General features: G+C 37.4%; 2 protein-coding genes across 2 annotated transcripts; one reads left to right on the forward strand and one right to left on the reverse strand.

Annotated features, from left to right (window-relative positions):
- The first annotated feature begins 7,187 nt into the window (after nt 1-7,187).
- Nucleotides 7,188-10,807, forward strand: ociad1 (OCIA domain containing 1). The gene is given in 8 exon segments (XM_057353874.1): nt 7,188-7,424; nt 7,965-8,049; nt 8,160-8,213; nt 8,428-8,475; nt 8,591-8,723; nt 8,877-9,094; nt 9,294-9,449; nt 10,385-10,807. Coding segments are annotated over 8 exon segments (792 nt in total). The 5' UTR covers nt 7,188-7,364; the 3' UTR covers nt 10,423-10,807.
- A 1,174-nt stretch (nt 10,808-11,981) lies between these two features.
- Nucleotides 11,982-15,149, reverse strand: ociad2 (OCIA domain containing 2). Its single transcript, XM_057353875.1, has 7 exons — nt 14,946-15,149; nt 14,416-14,509; nt 13,831-13,884; nt 13,606-13,653; nt 12,454-12,607; nt 12,269-12,354; nt 11,982-12,076 (listed from the first exon to the last, which is right to left on the reverse strand). Exons 1-6 carry the CDS (start codon nt 15,030-15,032, stop codon nt 12,270-12,272), a joined length of 522 nt encoding a protein of 173 aa, XP_057209858.1. The 5' UTR covers nt 15,033-15,149; the 3' UTR covers nt 11,982-12,076; nt 12,269.
- Nucleotides 15,150-19,719: the final 4,570 nt, after the last annotated feature.

The raw sequence follows: 19,719 nt of genomic DNA on the forward strand, positions 1-19,719 counted from the left end.
TCTGATCTCCAATCACACCGATAGTTTCCCCTGCTGCAGTATAGGTGGAAATGGTATATAAAGCAGGATGACACAGTAATGCTTCTGGGCTCGAGTCACACATAATATCCTGCGGTTCAATGAGGAAATGGGTGATGCTCACAGTTGATTCTGTGAGGAAGTGAGTTGTGTTGACTTCATGATTCACAACATACTCCTGTGTTTGGTTCAAGAAAAACATTTACACTGGACAGCGCACAATGCTGTATAGTTTTCCTATTTACAGGGAAACAATAGAAAGTATTTTTTGTTAATATGTTGTATTTCATGCTCTAAAGTGTTTTGCCCTTATCTCACACATAATTCACAACCAGGCAACTTCAACACACATGTAAAGCACACAGATCCTCCTGCATCACTGTCCTCAAGATTTTAGCAAACACAATGACACAAACACAAGCAACACACACAAAAACATGCTTGCAAAGTATATTCAGACGCACAAAAACAGCCTTGTTTCTTTTTCACCAGCCATTCTATAAGAGTCCTTTATCTAGAGGAATGCTGGGTAAATTTTCTTGGCAATCTCAGAGAGCCAGCTGACGGCAGACCCATATGTTCATAGCAACAAACATCAGCAAAATAGGCGTATGGAAAATCTGGCCAGGACCATCATCCGCAAGCCTCGCAGGAGCGCCGCATACATGACTCTGGTTCACTCAGCAAATGCGCACTTACGCAATGGCACAGGGAGCCAATAGCAACATTATGTCGGATCTGGTTAAAAAAAGTTTAAAAGTCCCCTTTATTTCTAGTAAAAAAACACTCTGTACGGCCTGAGTTCCAAAATGCCCACATGAGCATTAATATGCCACCTACACCAGACTGACCGGCCCCGCTCTGTACAAGCAGCTTCATCAACAACAACAAAAAGCCCTCACTATTTTGGGTTTTTTCATTCCTTCATGACAAAGTAAAGAGGTTCTCGAAGGGAAAAATGAGAGAGCCACACACATGTAATGCATATAACATACTAGGGCTGCACGATATTGAGAAAATATGCGATATGCGATTTTGTTGTTGAATATTGCGATAACGATATTTCTTGCGATATATCATTTCCTAGAGAAATGCTATTTTTTATTATTTATATATATGTAATTATCATACTGAAATAAACAGGTAATATATATTCTTACTAGTTTTACTAGATGTGAAATAAGTCTCTGGTGTCCCCAGAGTGTGTATGTGAAGTTTTAGCTCAAAATACCCAGCGGACCATTTATTATAGCATGTTGAAGTTGCCCGTTTTTGAGTGTGTGTAAAAACGCACCGATTTTGCTTGTATCTCTTTAAATGTTAATGAGCTTTTCGTCCCAGCCCCCTCTCCAGAAGAGGGCGGAGTTTCAGGAACTCGTGCTGAGGCTCTCACTAAATTCTTGGTGTTTCAAGACTTACAAAACCTTTACCCTAACCCTAACCTTACTCTAACCACCTAAACTACCTTTGATTGTTAAAATCGCCAATAAAACACTGTTACGTGATGACATCAGACTCGAAACACCAAGGATTTAGTGAGAGCCGATGCGTACCGGCCAAAACAAAACATCAAAATGTCAGTAATTGTTAGTGGTGTTCAGCCGTACGAACCGGAGTTTGACACTGATGGACAGACACAAGAAGTGACAACCTTAAGAATTGAACAGGATGTTTCCGAATGGTTAGTTGTAATTTTGCAGTTATTGTGAAATTTACGTTCTTCAAGTGATCGATAAGCATTAGCATGGTCCGTCATGATAATGTATATATCGCTGTGCAGGTGCTCGTGTGGGAATTGCAGTAAAATGACTACAGAGCCAGAGAATAAATGCTGCATGGATGTCGAGCAGGTATAGTTTAGCGTTACTACAGTTATACTACGCTTTCAACGTTGTTCTATCATGTACTGTCACACTTACTTTACGTATTGTTTACGATAAGCCCGACAGCATGTGAGGGCAGCGTCAATAAATACAGTTAGACGCTGTACTTCTATTGTTAGCAACATTACCAATATAGCGCGATAACAAGCACATTAAGAGTGGCAATTTTGAAAGACTAATCAGCAACAATATGAGGTGTGATACTTAACGTTACTGCTTCTGCTGGATATGAGGACTGGGCACGAAGTGTTGGTATTGCTCCCGGTTTCAGTAGCAACCTCGTTGAAAGTCCAGCGTTGTACTGGCCCTCATTCGCGAAGCAGTCCGGCATGAAATGATTGGCGGAAACGTGAAATACTTTACTGATTCTCAGCGGGACATTGCCTTCATAAATGAAATTTAACCATGCTGTTCTCTGTAACTCAGCTTGCGGGAGTCTATGGAGACAGTTATGCTGGTCGGTACATCCTAATACAGAACAACTGTAGTGCCTCCGTGGCGCAGACATTGTGTAGCTCCAGTGACGATCTAACGATGGCGACTGTTGTACTTCCCACATGGGACTGTGTCTAAGCAAATAGGGCAGATCGTCACCACTGCTGGGCGGGCTTTGCCGTTGAGTGACGACATTAACGGCAGAATTCAAATCTTTGCTTTTACCAGCAGGGTTTTTGAATTACAAATTGTTAAAAAAGGAGTGAGCACATTTTTAACTGTTTAGACTGCTTGTTTACAGACACTGTGGACACGTATTAATGTTTTAACACATTATAAAAGTGAATTTTGCAAAATACGTGCCCTTTAAACTGTGCACATAATTCACTCAGACAGCAGAACAGCCAGATGACATTTAAATAACAGGATTCCGCGTCCGCATGGACTCAGTGCAGTGCACTATTGATTACTGCCCTGCAAAATATTGCCATATTTCAGACGTAATTTACCGTTCTTTTTAGGCACAAGTTCGTCGCTGTCATTTTCCTCACTCGTCTCCATTCCTGCCATATTTATTTTCCGCTCTCTGCTTTGAGCCGCTAGGTTCACCTTTGGGCCCGCGATCTAGCCAATAGTATAATAGCACCTACTTGGTGGGTATAAAGATAGTAATGCCCCTTTTGATTGGTCCAATTTGGACAATCTAAGCATGCAACACACAAATGATTGACACATGAAACAAATTAAGTTTATCGCAACTCTCTGCGATATGGATATCGCATATACTATTATCAAGATAACGATGATTTTTCGATATATCGTGCAGCCCTACTACATACCATTTTAACTTGTAGTTGCGCAACAGTTTATGTTGTGATTCCTCCCTTAATAATGTTTTAAACAAAAAGAGGGTGTAAAAACACTTGAACCTCAGGCAAATTTAGATTTAAATTATAATGCATGATTAGACACGTGATGACAAAACAATTCATGCCTTCCCCCGCCCCCGTAAATGACAAACTGATCCCCCTGGATTATGACCATATTGCACTGTATATCTCTTTCATTTATGTGGGACTAATTACCACGAGGAATTAGTTCAAGCGAGGAGGCAATTACAGAGAACAAATATTAAATGGGACGATTTACAAGGCTATCGATCCAAAAAGCACAGTACACCGTCACCAGGATGCTTTTGCAAAATTTACTAGGAAAATGTTCTTGAAATATTCAAGGTACCGGCAAATGCAACTTGTGTTAAAGGGGGATAATATAATGTGAAGATTTATTCCACAATATTCTGATATAAGAGAGTAATAATATCAGGGCAGATAATACAAATGTATTAAACACTTTTTGATGACTGATTTCACTGGAAGCCAGCAATAATCTATAGCCTACTGTATTTTCATCGTGAGTATCTTTAATAAAAAAGTACATATTTTAACACTCTTACACTTTCTGAAGAAAATAAGTGCAGCTAAGTGGTTAATACGGTGGGTTGTCATTACAAAATTCTGACTGTTGTTTAGCACATTGCTGTGTGGTTGCTAGGTTGTTCCAGGTGACCTACTGACCAAAGTCAACAGAACCTGAAGTTTAATCGTTTAGTAACAACACAAAACTATCATGTCTGTACACAATTTAACTCAATTTAACCCAATTCTTGGTGTTATGGGGTTGTTCCATTATTAATCTTGCTGAATTCTTATGGCTGGAATACACTACAAGACTTTTAAAATCTAACAGATTTTTTTAAACTAGACATCACACACTTGCAGACTTTTTGAAAGTTTCAGATAGAAACACACTAACTGATCAAATATGCAGACGTTCAGGCACAGACTTTCTGCAACAAGTCCTGACTGAAAATTTGGGCAAAATTTGAGCAAAAGTCTTGTAGTGTATTTTAGCCTGTTAAGATTTTGGGTTAAATCTGAGTTAAATCCCACCTCCAGAGAATAATGTTCACAAATTTGAACATCAGTGTAGGGCTGAAACGATTCCTCGAGTAACTCGAGTTATTCGAATACAAAAAATCATCGAGGCAATTTTTGCTGCCTCGAAGCCTCGTTTAATCCATTTAACTACAGTACACACGGAGCACTGCGTTTCCCCACGGACCGTTATTACTGACGCACAGCCCGCTAAACTCTATTCATGTTACAGGGCTCTCAAGTCTCACGCATTCACCGTGAGACACACGCATTTGAGTCTGTTCACACGCTCACACGTATGTCTCATGCTGATAAATAAGTGATAGCTTATTGAAATGGTGAACTGCTATTTTACTTAGTTTTAGTCTATTTTGCGAGTGAAACTTGTTTTCCGGCTGCATTGAGTCCATCAAACTAGATGCGGACTAGTGGACACCGAATCCTGTTATTTACACATTTCATCTGTCTGGTCTGCGTGTCTGAGTGAATGAACTGCACAGTTTAACGTGCTACACGCGTGATGCTCATGAATTTGTCTGCGTCTGCGCTGAATGAGGACATGAACTTCATCTCCAGAGTTACTCTGAGAGTTTATTTCACAAACATGTTATTGTTTGAGTGAAGAAACAGACATACTAAAAAATAAGCGTCTTCTGACAACCTGCCAAAATAAAAGTCATAGGCTATTGTTTGAAATTATTATTTCCATTTTTATTCATGTTTCTTATTTATATATTTGTATTATATTGCATTTTGAATTTAATATGGCAATGGAATGTACTAAATGGGTTTAGTTTTCACAGATATTAATGTATGCTATTTCAGCAATAAAAACTAATTGTTCTAAAAAGGAAACAAATTAGTTGTTTTACTCATTTTAAGAGACCTGTGTTATTTTCTCTTGTATATTTAGTATTGCTTTTTAATAAAGAAAAAAGTACTTATTATCCGAATACCCGATTAATCGATGGAAAAATCAGTAGAATACTCGATTAGTAAAAGAATCGATAGCTGCAGCCCTACATCAGTGCAATAATCCCTTGCATCGGTCTCTGTTTACGACAAACACAGTACACAGTACGATCATTGCATTCAAAGAGCAGAATGTTCACACTCCTCTCAAAGCGCACATCAGTAGTGTGAACTCTTCTCTGTACACTGTTCAACATACTGCTGTTCAACACCAAATGCTGAGAGGCTGTTAGCATCATTTATGACTCATGGGCATGTTTGCATAAGACACCTAATAAACAATAGTGAACCTTTCAAGTGATTTTATTAGGCACTGAGGGGGAAAAAAGAGGTGTCTGGATTAACAGTAACCAATGTCTGCGTATTAATAACTCAACCACTAACACTTCCCACAAGAAGGAAATAAAGCGTGAGAAGTACATTTACAAAATCACTTGATTTCCAGGAAGAGGGCAGCTATCATATCCTCCTAACACAGAGAATCAAGGTGGTTTTTAACACATTTTGGTAACACCGTACCTGCAATTGATACAGTATATGTCCATTAATTTAATAAATAATGTTTCTAAGTTACAACTTTGCAACTGTATTCCCCCAAGTACGTTGCCTAAAAGGTTTATTTCAGGTTTAATAAACCCATGCTCGCCTTACAAACTCTCAACACTCAATAAAAAAAGTTACATAATGGCTTATGCGTGTAGACTTGAGCTTGGTTGAGTAGTTAACGTTTTTCAGATCACATATTAAACATGCACATTATTGCCAAGTACGTTCAAGTTATGCTGTCTCGCCAAACAGCCCTTTAGATTTTGTGACACAGCCACTAAACTGCGCTCATCTTCAAATTGCAGGTCAACACAACTGCTTACTAATAACCTAAAAGGAAAGGTACATCTGATAAGACAACCGATAAGCGTTAAAAGTGAAAGCTGGCCGTCTCATTCTTACACCAAACGTCCGTGATTTGAGGTTTAATAAACAGAAATCGGCCTCTCTTACCTTTTATAGAGCAGCTGCGCTTTTCCTCGTCAGTTAACGTTAGCCTGCTCGCGCTAACGCTGAAAACCCCGTTGACTATTCTCTCCAAAAGTTGAGACGGGCGCGAGCTTTACAACTCTTACATCCGTTGATCTCTACTGTTCGTCCCGCTGTCTATGCATTCGCGATCTTAAACGTTATCTTCTCGGTGTTTTTCGCAAAACACCTAAAAACTCGACGAATGACAACGTGCCCACCTCCCTGTCCATCAGATTGGAGCAGCGCTAGCTAACGGCTTTGACAATCCGATCCTCTGATAGGGGAGCTGCGGTGTCAAGATTGCGGAGTTAAGCCCCGCCCCTATCGTGCACGCTAAACGCAGAAACCATTCTATTGGCTGATTTAGCTATCAGTCAACACAGACTGCTACTGGATTGGATGAGAGGACGTGGTTCTGTGGTAGTTTGCTGTTGTATAAAAGTGTATATGTATAAAAGTGTATAACTAATAAAAAATAAATGTTTTTAAAACCACGTTGTTTATGAGGTTTCATTTTTAATGCGCGATTGATAGATGCAAATCAATAATCATACTTTTAGTAATGCTTTCTCAAAATGTTGGCAACGTTAGTTATTTGTGTAGAAATGCACACAGGCATCCGCACGTTGTACGATTGCAAATAATTTAATATAAAAATAACATAACCAATAAATGATAAGTAAATATACATATAGATTTTATTTGCAGTTAATATGTGCCTGAACGAGTGATAAGTTGTTCTTTTCTTTGGTTGGTTTTTGGTTAATACCTAGCACAGGACGTTTTTAACATTTATAAATATGAATATACAAATATGAATAAAATAACATACAAACACACAAAGCATACATGTATAAAAATCAAAAGAGCATAAAAATTCTCATCCAAGCTCGTTGGAGGACTTTTCATTGGCGCTTCCCAGAGCCCTTCTCTGGCAACTGGTACTTCCGTCTTAACGACTCGACTTCCGGGTCAAGTGTTTGTTTGCTAAGAGTCGACTGGAGGTCATGTCGTTTGAATTGTTAATACTACTGCGTAATCTAATGGATACTGCAAACGCATTGTTGATTTTCTAATCGCACTATACACAGTAACGCTAGTCATGTCGCAAGCATCATCTGGATTTATTCCGGCGGCTCAAATCCCACATGGATCTGGGAAGGTAAAGTTTTACGTTACCTTACGGTTTATTCTTAAAGGGATAGTTCACCACAAAATGAAAATTCTGTCATCGTTTACTCACCCTCGTTCTCATCATAAACTCAGAGAAAGATATTTGGAAGAATGTAAGTCATTTTCAGTTCTGGGACATCATTGACTACCATAGTAGGAAAAAATAAATGGTAGTCAAAGGTGCCCAAGAACTGTTTGTTTTCCTAAATTCTTCAAAATCTACTTTTGTGTTCAACCGAGCCAAAAAAATATTTTTTCCTACTATGGTAGTGAATGATGGATGTTCCAGAACTGAAAATTGCTAAAATTCTTCCAAATATCTATCTCTGTTTTTATCGGAACAATGAAATTTATACAGGTTGGAAACAACCTGAGGGGTGAGTAAATTATGATTTTGGGGTGAACTGTCCCTTTAAACAAAAAATACACAACAAAGAATAGTGTGTTTGCATGTAAGGTCTGAATGTCTTGGGGGTCAATAGATTTCAGAACTTTCAGAGAGCTTTTTCACACAGTCTTGTCTTTACAGGGTCCTGCAGGGGCTGCTTATATTCCTAATGAGGAAGAGAGGCGTGTCTTCAGAGAGTGTAATTCTGAAAGCTTCTGGTACAGATGTAGGTGCTCTACAATTTTATGACAAGTTATGATGTCTTTAATTCTGTCAAAGTTGCATGCCTCCTATGAGAACTCTTGTGTAACGCATCATCTCTCTTGTTATTCGTAGCTTTGCCATTTTCTGCAGTTGCTATGGCAGTCGCTCAGGTATTAGTATCTAGAGGTGCGTTTCTCTATATAATATTAATTTTATGTAGTAACTGTGTCATTAAGGATTTGTTAAGAACACCATGGGGACTATCAATATTCTATGTATTTGTTTCATCCGTTGTCATCGCACTCATTTTGTTCTTAATTGATACCTTTTGCCTACCTTTGGCATCTGTAGTGAGCCAGTTTCACCCCTGAAATGTTTTTGTACTATTATTTGTCCCCAGGAGTTCTTACTCCATCGTCTAGATTTGGCTCACTTCCCAAAGTTGCGAGTAAGTATTTAGAACAGCGGTCACTAATATAAAAGCAACTTAAATCAGAAGGTGGAGGACTTTAAAGGCAATATTTTCCCAAGAGCCTCAGGATGTATGTGATTTTTGTTTGCAGTTGCTGGCATATTTGGATACATAAGTGGAAAAATGTCATACATGAGGGTCTGTCAAGAAAAGTTTATGAAATTGGTAAACTCCCCTCTTGGAGAAGCGCTGTGACAGGGACGTCTGCACCACGTGCCTTCTGAGTATGAGCATTTTCTTTTTTGCACATTGCATTTAAGACAATTTTCTTGCATATATATTTTCATTGTTTAACCTGACGATATTTATTTTAAATAAAACATTATTAGTATTGCATAACATTCTTGTACCTGATAAGTTTTTTTTTTTTTTTTAAGTTTAAACCAATCAGACTTTGAAGATGCAAATCCATTAGAATCTCAACAGCCTGGTTCGAAGTCAGTGTTCCAGTCAGAACTCAGCTCTGGGACTGAGACATACAGCAATTACACCAGCGATTATACCTACAGCAGCCCCTCCCAATCCTACGACCCCTTCAGTTCTGGATTCAGTGATTCTGGTCCTGTGGGCATCAGGGATGATGTTTCTCTTCAAGGTACCACCACTTTTATGTACTACGAATTCTAGTTCTGCAACCTTAACCTCAACTACTGTGTATTTCTATATGTTTGCACACAGTTACATGTAATTTCACCATATAATGTGATATGCATTTTCGTTACAAACAGAAATTTGTTTTTGAAATATCATCTGATTGGTAATATGTTCATTAGTAATTTAAACCTGTCCCGAAGCTCCGCCCTATCCAGATGAGGATGTGCCCAAGAAGAAGCCTGTGTTGTATGAGGACCTGCGTAGTAAAAACAGAGAGAATTATGAGGTCACTATCACGCAAAAAGCTGAAACGCTGCTAAAACCACAAGCTGAGGTAGCATCACCTAAGAGGGAAGGTGAGATTCTACAATCTGTATATTTAAAGGGATTTTTTATGAAATGTATAAAGACATCCACACCAGTCATCTACAGCGGTGAAAAAATTAAGAGACCATTCACATTTTTTTCAGTTAGCATTTCTAGATGTATTGTGGACATTCCCGTCCAGTGTCTGTTGAATTTCAACAAAATCAAACCTCAGGAGTGACAAAGTCATCCAACAGCAATGTTAAAGACTGACAGCATGACAAGACACAAAACACCTAAACTGCTGAGGTTATCACAAAACTTTTTTTTTTTTTACTTTTTCTAAATACATGTACAAATATTACTGTTGTATTGCTTAAAAGTGAATATGAACTTGTTTTCTTTGTAGTATTTGAGGTCTGAAAAAATACAGAGCATCTTTTCTGTTATTTTTACCCGTTTCTCCAGTTTTAATTTTCTGCAAATAGAAACATTATTTTTGTTTGAAAATGTAAATTCACAAAAACTGTAAATGGTCTTTAAAATGGTCTCTTGATTTCTTCTGCAGCTGTATGTGCTTACAGTACTGTAATTCACAGACAGTCTCAGGATCACCTCTTGGGTTATATAACTAGCTCAGGGATGATAATAAGAATGGGTGGATCAAAGTAACTTTATGGCCCTTATATGGGATAGAACATGCTGCCACTGGTATCAGCCCTAGGTGACCAAGCAGTCTATCTCCACATAAGCCATCTTCAAAGTAATACTATAGTATGTAATGTTTTCACTTTGTGTAAAGTGATGCGAGTAGGGCTGTTTTTATGTAATCAAGGTTCTGAGTTTGTAACATTAATTGATAAATTTATAGTAAAAAAATTGTTGAATTCATATTCATATACAAACTTAGTTATTTTAAAACTATTTATAACATCACCCCAGTGTCATTATGGCTGTTTTTTTGTGTCCTTTCTTTCCCCACCAGTTAAAAAGACCAAGTACGGAGATGCTTGGGATGAATGAGGTTGATAAACTTTTTGAAGGATTTCAATGAGTTGACAACATCTGAGGATGTAGGGACTCTTGTGGATTCATGCCTCATTCTGCCAGATCAGGCCTAAAAGCTTCAATGCAATTCACACTGCAGATGAATGTACTTTTAGAAGCAAGTCTCGGTTGTGAAAGTGAATGCAAATTTGTTGGAATAAAACTCTTTACCCTACAATCTGTATATTTAAAGGGTTGATTGCATAAAACAAACATGTTTTTTTCTGTAAACTGATTTAAGGTTAATCCTTTTAACAGGTTTATGTTTTTTTATTAATTACAGAATTCTGTCTACAGTACCAGAGACATAGATATTTGGATTATTTACCATAAACCCAGAAATTAAGTTTGTTTCTCTAATGGAAATGTTGCTTAAATAAACTTCCCTAAAGAAACAGTGCAGATAACCAGTTATTTTATGAAAACAGAAATGGACTTTGACCAATGGTATCATCAACATCTATGATGTTACAAATATTACAATGTCTTGGCCTTGATCAGAGATAAAGGGCTTGTTTATTTATAGGCTAGATTTCTTTAAAGTCATTCATTGAAATCTTGAGCTTAGCCATGAAATTATAGACATTTATGTACATGCTTTATTTTAATTCACTTTGTGTGTAAATGTAAAATACATTTAAAGGAACAGTTTTCCCCAACATAAAAATTCTGTCATCATTTACTCACTCTCGAGTCGTTCCAAATAAACACTGAAAGATATTTGGAAGAATGCTTGTAACCAAACAGTTCTTGGCCACCATTGATACCATTGTAGGAAAAATTGCTTTATTAATTTCTTTGTTCTGTTGAACACAAAAGAAGGTATTTTGAAGAATGTAGGAAAGCAAACTGTTTTGGCGCACTTTTGCAGATTAATACAGATTTGGAAAAATTTGAGGGTGAATAAATTATGACAGAATTTTTATTTTTGTGTAAACTGTCCCTTTTAGTCTGTAATTTATTTAATTTGTCAAAAAGGATAATGGAAGTGTATTGTTTCTTCAAATCCACCTATTACTGCTTAACCATCACTGCTGTCTGAGACGCATATGGTTCCATCATTAATGTATTTAAGGCATTTCATTTGATTTAATGAACATTTTGTAGTTCGGGTACAGCTTGCCACCAATATTTGAAGGACCCCCTTACAATTTCTACCCTATAGTGACCCTGGCATAATAAAAATAAGAAATACCTTAAAATATAGTTTTCTTAAAGAATTTTTTATCATTTAAAAAGCTTTAAAGTAATTTTAAGGCTCCCTTGGTACTTGGTTGTGCCCCCCGTCTTTGGCCTTTGGAACCTGCATGGATGAAAAACTCTATTGTGGTGTCTTGGCGCCCCCTGGTGGATTGTTAATATCAAAAGGCCTTTCCATACGAAATTGTTTTAAATATTAACATTAGGCCATTATATGGCCAAAGTTGCATCAAGATAAACATTTCAGTATGTTTTTTTAAACGTTATCAAACCCAGGACCTTTGGTGTTGCTAGTGCAATGCTTTACCAGTTGAGCTGTACAAAAAAAACCTGTTGCATCATATTTTTAAAGCAGAATTGTTTATTTATTTTAAAAAAAACATTGTATGAACATTAAGTAATGAACTGTGTCCTCCTGATTCTAATGACCCTGTAACATAAACATAAACAGATTTACCTTCAGCATGGATAACATGTGGTTTAGTATGTAGGCCAACAGGTGTCAGTGGGTATGGTGTTCAGGCATAAACACGTTAGTGGGGGGTGGGGTTAGTGTGTGGATCCATAGGTGTTTCTAGGTTATTGTGTAACTAAGGGTGTGTTTAGGAGTGTCGTGTTTTACCTCAGCTCTGAGTGGGCGCATCAGGCGCTGTTGTGGCGTCCTCCGCTCCCTGTTGCTTGCATTTTTCACACACATGAATGCAATGTCTGTTTAAAGGAGAAAATTCATAAAAGTAATCTTGGTACCCTACAAGCAAACAATCCACACACACGTTGAGCTGCCTGAACGCATGCACAATTTCTTACCTATGTCCAGGTCCAAAGCCACCAGCTCCAAATCCAGGCGGTCCAAACCCAGGACCAAACCCTTTGTTGAACTCTGGTCCCAGTTTTTTAAACTTCTCTCTGTAAGTCGGGATATAAGAGGCTTTGCCTACTGCATAACCTACAATGCCCGCCACTGCAGAAAAAAAGTAGGAATGTAAAGGGATAGTTCACCTAAAAATAAAAATTCTGTCACTATTTACTCATCCTCTACTTTCTTATGCAGAACACAAAAGAAGATATTTTGAAGAATGAATGACTTTGGTTTTGTGACTGCACAATAGAAGTGAATGGGTACCGCCATTGTTCGGTTACCAACATTTTCATCTTTAAAATATATTGTTTTGTGTTCTGCAGAAGTCAAACAGGTTTGAAATGACAAGAGGGTGAGTAAACGATACCAGAATTTTCGTTTTTTGGGTGAACTATCACTTTATGTTAACAGTTTATGCATTGCATTTCAATAATAGATTGTTAAAGGAGTCATATTGCATGGCTAAAACGAATATTATCGTTTGTTTTAGATGTAATTCAATGTGTACACACGATTAAAAACGTTGTATTTTCCACATACCGTGCATGTTTGTATCTCCTCTTTGCCCCGCCTCTCTGAAACGCGCTGATTTTTAACAAAGCTCATCGCTCTGAAAAGCGAGGTGTGCTATGATTGGCCAGTTCACAAGTGCGTAGTGATTGGTCAAATACTGCAAGCATTTCACGGAAATGTAACGCCTCTTACCATATTTGGTACATCAGGTTCTAAAGCAATTGTACTGACAGACGATACAATGAGATTACAATTACGCCCACCTTAACTACGTGTAGATTTGGGCGGTCTTTGTCAAATCATGTTACGAAGTTACGTAGATTCGCCGGGGTGTGGTTACACGAGGCGTTTCAGGCCAGTCTGGTTGAGCATTCGCTTTTAGATAGAATGCATCTTTTGTTCCCACACTTTCATTTGTGCAATTTTTTACGTGTCTAATACATGCATGGGCAACTTATAACACACCAAAAACACAGAAAAACACGTACTTCCGCCATATGACCCCTTTAAGTGTAGGAATAATAAAATAGCATGCATGATATGAAGTGACACGTTCACGTTATCAAGTGCTTTGAGCTTGAACTTACAAATCAGTTTCGGGAAATACCCAAATCGCTTAGACTTTTTCCACACACCTGTTAAAAAGACAAGCATAAAACCGCAAATTACAATGGGGTTTGGGTTTTGAAAAATGTCCCTTCATTTAAACATACTTGTTTTGTTCCAACGGAGTATTGTTAAACGTCAATCATATAAAAAAAATACATGTACTGTATATGAGCTTTAAATGAGGCTTCGCATCAGTGTCTTACCACTGTACATAAGGCCACCAGTCACAGTCATACTGGCGACAGACAGAGGAAGAGCTGTGGAGACATAACACAAGGTCAAACACTGAAAAAATGTTACTCCTTACCTAAATAAACTTTAAATAAATAAAATTGAGGGACATTTGAATGTTTCAGATGTGATGTACGAAGTTGATCTGTGAATGCAGGGGCTGCTAAGATTAGGGCACTATAGGAGCCTTACAGACACGTGCTATGAACAGATCGCCAGCAGCTGCAGATAACTACCAGACAGACTTCATGTTTCCTCCAACACAAACACTGTGCTAATGCTAAACCAAATATCAGTTTAAACATAAGCACTGAGCATAAAGGGGCCCTCAGTTTACTTCATTATCCCTTTTCTGGAAAACATTCTTGAGCATCCATCCATCAAGTTCTAAAGGGGATGGGCTAAAACACACAAACCGACTACCTCCAAATATAATCTGTAAAAGCCCAGCAACACTTTTCAGACAGAACACGAAACATCAGTCGGGTATATTTTCATACAGAGATAGTAAACCCTGTTCGCAAGAGTGTTCAGTGCGTGTGCGTGTGTGTTTTTACCTCTATACCAGAAGCTCTCGTACTGACAGTCCTTCCATATCTGCTTAAAGTCATCTTTGGGAAATTGTGGGTCAGATAAGGGACACTGAAATTTCTGTAACAACAAGCGGGTCCGAAAACGTCAGAATAATCTTCTAACAGACATACTGTTTTAACCAGCGTGCCGATTCTAGAAGTTAAACAATGACCATGTGCTGCTTAAAAACCAGAGAAAGAACACGTATCAAACATCATACTGTCAAAATAGTTAATGAGTCGAATAAAAGGTCTATGTAAACACGCTGACCATAAAGTTGATGCAAGCACGAGTAAGCTCATCTACTCGGTATCACAGGAAACAAGACAACATAAGGTTACTAGCTAGCAGATGTACCTTTCTATGAACTAACACTTAAATATCAGAGAACAAGCCACCTTCTTTCATTTCAACTGCTGTATAAAGTTAAACAACCATCGAAGCCCCCCTCTTAAACAGATGGACCATGGCACCGCTTGTATTTCTCCCAAGAATTTCCAAAGCAAGTTCTTACCTTCCAATCAGCTTTGCTGCATTTCCCACCCACAGCTCCACTTGCAGTACTCTGATTTCCTTCTGTGGTTGAATCTTTTTCATTCATTTTTTTATTCGCTTGTCTGCTTCCTTTTTATAAAAAACTTCGCTCGTTTGCTGTTTGTCTTTAAACTTAATGAAGCTGCACCCTTCTGTCATTAGCTCTGTACATGCTCCTCCCTTCAGGGGCAGTCTCATGATGGTCTGTAGTACTAGGGGTTGAGTTCACCTTGGTTTGGGCATGCGCACTTCCGTACTGCATAATTAACTTAATAAACAGTTAATTACTTTTTATAGTAAGGCTAGGTTTAGGGTTGGGGTAGGTGTAGGCAGTAGGTAATGCAATTTATTGTAATTTTATGGCGAGATTGTTCATCACTTCCGGCCGTTGCTGTAGCCACAACCGTTCACCTTGTGATTCTAATCATAACGCAAAATGCAATGTCATGCTTGCCCGGCATATTACAGTCATACAAGCACAAAACTAAAGAAATATTTATTTTTACCTTTGAGTGGGAAACGTGTTCATTAGTGATGAGTGGATTGAACTTGGCATAAAAATGACCACTAAAGAAATATAGCTGGATTGAATCCACCAATTTACCATGACAACATTTTGATAGATGTTATGTTTTTTTTACTTCGAACAATTGCATCTTTTACCACAGTAACTATTATATGTTAGGAAAACAGAGTGTGTTAATTTCCTACTAAATGCGTGTTAATGTATTTTATTTTCCAAATGAATCTGAGCTCACCTTTGACCATAATTCTCTACCTTCTCTCATCATCTTTATCATACCCTACCCATGCAGTTGTGACAAAAAGACTGCAGGAAAAAAGCTTGAGAAGTATGATGAGATCCAATCACTTTGTACTTCTGTGCTTTTCCAGACGATGATTTATGCAAAACATTGAAGCCTTTGTGTTTTGACTGCACTGTTAGATGTCGCTGTAGATTTAGCAGCACATTACTGTAAAAATCCACAGTACAATACTGCATGTGTATATTACAGTAAAATACTGCAGTTCATAATGCATTCTGGGTAATTTTGATTGAGCGGGAAACTTCTACAGTATATTTTGGTCTCGCTGTAACCTAGCTGTAGCCTTGCTGTAATGTGTTAGTCAATAATACAGGATTGGTGTAGCGAAAGTGCGCCACAACGTCAAATCACACAGAGCACAACTCCTGGCTGCAGCTGGAGGAGGATGTTCGATTCGATTTCTGGCAGTTCGGTAAGTTTGCAGTTTGGTTTATTTTATGTGTTTCATGCAAACCTATTTTTTAGTTTTAGTATTTTGCCCAACAGTTTGTCACAATGTTGTTTTAAACGTGGAATGAGAGAAAAGATCGCCAACAAACGTTGCAGTCTCCCTCAGAAATTAAACTAGATGTCTAACTGTTACCCACTGCTTAAACCCGATTTACACATCCCACTTAATTAATCATGAGGGTTTTGGAGAGTTTATTTTCTATGGAATTGTTGAAGTTCGTTTACAGTGGCAAGGTAGGTAAAATGACTTGTATTTGGCAGTAGATAAACTCACGTTAACCAATTGAACTAAGACTCCTCGCGAGCGCGGTATTGCTGTCCTAGTTTAGGATACCGTGGTAAAGTTAGTTTGATATTGGACATTCATTAGACATTCGGTTTCATACCAATTAAGCTCTTTGCGCCTGTTATGTTTTGAGCCCAAACTAACTCAGATAGACATAAATATATGCCCTTTACTTTGCACAAGGCTTAATTTCTAGAAAAAAACGAAATATAAATTAACCATGAAAATTGATTAAACAAATTAATTACGTGACATTCATCTATAAAACCAGTACTAAAATGTTCAGAAAAACATGCCAGTTATTGCACAAGGCTCCGTTTTTTGGAATTACCATTTTATGTATTTTATAATAATTGTACAACTTTTAATGTATGTAATTACATAAATCCATTAAACGACAACAGTATTTGAGATAAAGGTATCAAACCAACTGTAACATATTCAGATCATTATTCCCTATGATGCACAAGGCTTGTTTTTCTGATTTTAAACTGATTTTTTTATATACGGTATACTGATTCCTTATTTTTGATATGTTTAACACACTGTACCTACTTAAATGCATTAAACTCTGACACCGTTACAGATAAAGGTATCAAACCAACTGTAACATATTCAGAGCATTATTCCCTATGATGCACAAGGCTTGTTTTTCTGATTATTAAACTGATTTTTTATATACGGTATACTGATTCCTTATTTTTGATATGTTTAACACACTGTACCTACTTAAATGCATTAAACTCTGACACCGTTACAGATAAAGGTATCAAACCAACTGTAACATATTCAGAGCATTATTCCCTATGATGCACAAGGCTTGTTTTTCTGATTATTAAACTGATTTTTTATATACGGTATACTGATTCCTTATTTTTGATATGTTTAACACACTGTACCTACTTAAATGCATTAAACTCTGACACCGTTACAGATAAAGGTATCAAACCAACTGTAACATATTCAGAGCATTATTCCCTATGATGCACAAGGCTTGTTTTTCTGATTATTAAACTGATTTTTTATATACGGTATACTGATTCCTTATTTTTGATAAGCCAAGGCTTATTCAGAAAGTAGCTAGATTTGTCGCTAGTCGCTTTTTGAAAAATATGTCGCTAAAGGGGTCTGAAAAGTCGCTAAATATAGCGACAAAGTCGCCAAGTTGGCAACACTGGAGAGGCGGTGCTGCGCTGGGAAAGCAAAAACTCGCTCTCGCGGGGCAGAAGAAGTTGAGCAGAATGTTACGCCAAGTCGCCAAGGCTTATTCAGAAAGTAGCTAGATTTGTCGCTAGTCGCTTTTTGAAAAATATGTCGCTAAAAGGGTCTGAAAAGTCTCTAAATATAGCGACAAAGTCGCCAAGTTGGCAACGCTGATTGCGGGGTGGGGTTTTCGCTCAAGGGGCGGGGTTTGTGCTTAACTGGTTTGGGAAAAAAATCACGCCTGTAGGCCCGGAGAGTTATTGAAATATGTCGCAGTGCGCATGCGTCAATACCTGTGTGTATGCGTACGAGTCGAAAGCGGTGTACTTTGCAAGGCTGTGCGTTTGCATACATGTAAAAAAATAAGTATGCCACAGGCTTTACACTGTAATAAATGTGTATATTAACAGTTTTGTGTTGCAGTTGTATTAACAGTTTTATTGGACCGTCATCTCTGCTTAGACAACTTCTGCTGGCCATAACGGAGATATGAGAAGCACAAAATTTTATCCAGCTGTTTCAATGGCATGTAATTTGATCAAAGTGTAATAGTGCATGTCAACAAAGTGACTGTTTAATTGCCATTATTAGTATTAATTAGTAGTTTGATACTGCTTATATGTAAACAGAGACACTGAAACATACAATCAAACTGTAAGCTGTGATTTCTGTAAGAAATGTGACATGATATAACTAATCGCAAGTAATTCAATAAAGAAACAAACAACGGAATAAAAATATTTACTTTTTAGTAATAGAACTGAACTTGATGTCATTATTTAGAGAGAAAACAATACAGCACATATGAGCGCCAGTGTTCAGAAGCTCATCTTCAGATTGACTAACGTATGTCCCTGTGAAAATCAGTATGCAGCATGTGACACTGTATAATGTTAGTTTTATCCAGCTTGTGGGTTTGTTTTTGTTTGCTGCAGTTGGTGCTTCTTGTATTTGACATGGAATTTTTATTAATAAAGATATTTTGTTTAATTGGTTGTCTGCGACTGAATTCTGTCCTTCCAAACCTGATGGAGCATTTTGATGTACATTTAGTCATTTAGCAGATGCTTTTATCCAAACATACATGATCCCTGACATGCACAGTAATATTGTACTTGAATAAATACAGCTTCAAAAAATAGGAGACCAAGTTATTTTTTGTTTTTCTGAATTTACTATTTATCATTATTATGTGTTACAATAAAATCATCATTTTTCTTTCATTGTGTTAACTAGTGACAACATTTCTCCTAAATACCAAATGAAATGTTTTTAACCAGACAATTGGTTAAAATAACAAAAAAATGCTGTGTTTGCAGATGTTGAATACTGCAAAGAAAACAAGGTAATATTATTAATTAAACAACACAATACTAATGTTTTTACAATAATACAGTATTTACATTTTGGGAAGAGTTCAAAATGAATATATGATGGAATTAGCCTTGTTTCACAACTTTCATAAGTCTTTAGATTCTCAGCCTTTTACTTTGCTGTTGGCTGACTTTGTCATTCCTGGGGTTTGTTTCTGTTGAAATTCAACAACATACAAGAAATAAAAGAAACACTGTTTGTCATCATTGTTTTAATCATGTTATCATATGCAAGGTATACTGGTCTGTCCATATTATGCACGTTATTATTAAACAATACAAATCCATTTTTACATTAGTGTAAATCAATAGCCTACATCATCTTAAAATGCAATAATACTTGAACATCTGTTGGCCTTTCCTCGATTTATACATCATGACTTGCATAACTGGGTGCCATTTATAACCTACTTTTCTAAATTTTCACAGAGATGTTTGGAGCATCGTAACGCATACTGCATTCATAAACAAGTTGCAAGTAGAGTCTCGTCTGGTAATGTTGTATTGTGTTCTTACCATTGTTTAGTTAGTTCAAGTGTGTTCTGTGGTGCGCTGCTGAGCCAATAGCATGTCTTCGTGGGTTGGCTTTCTTCTATGCACGAGGAAACTATCATA

This window comes from Triplophysa rosa, linkage group LG15, assembly GCF_024868665.1.
Source record: "Triplophysa rosa linkage group LG15, Trosa_1v2, whole genome shotgun sequence".
Taxonomy (NCBI): domain Eukaryota; kingdom Metazoa; phylum Chordata; class Actinopteri; order Cypriniformes; family Nemacheilidae; genus Triplophysa; species Triplophysa rosa.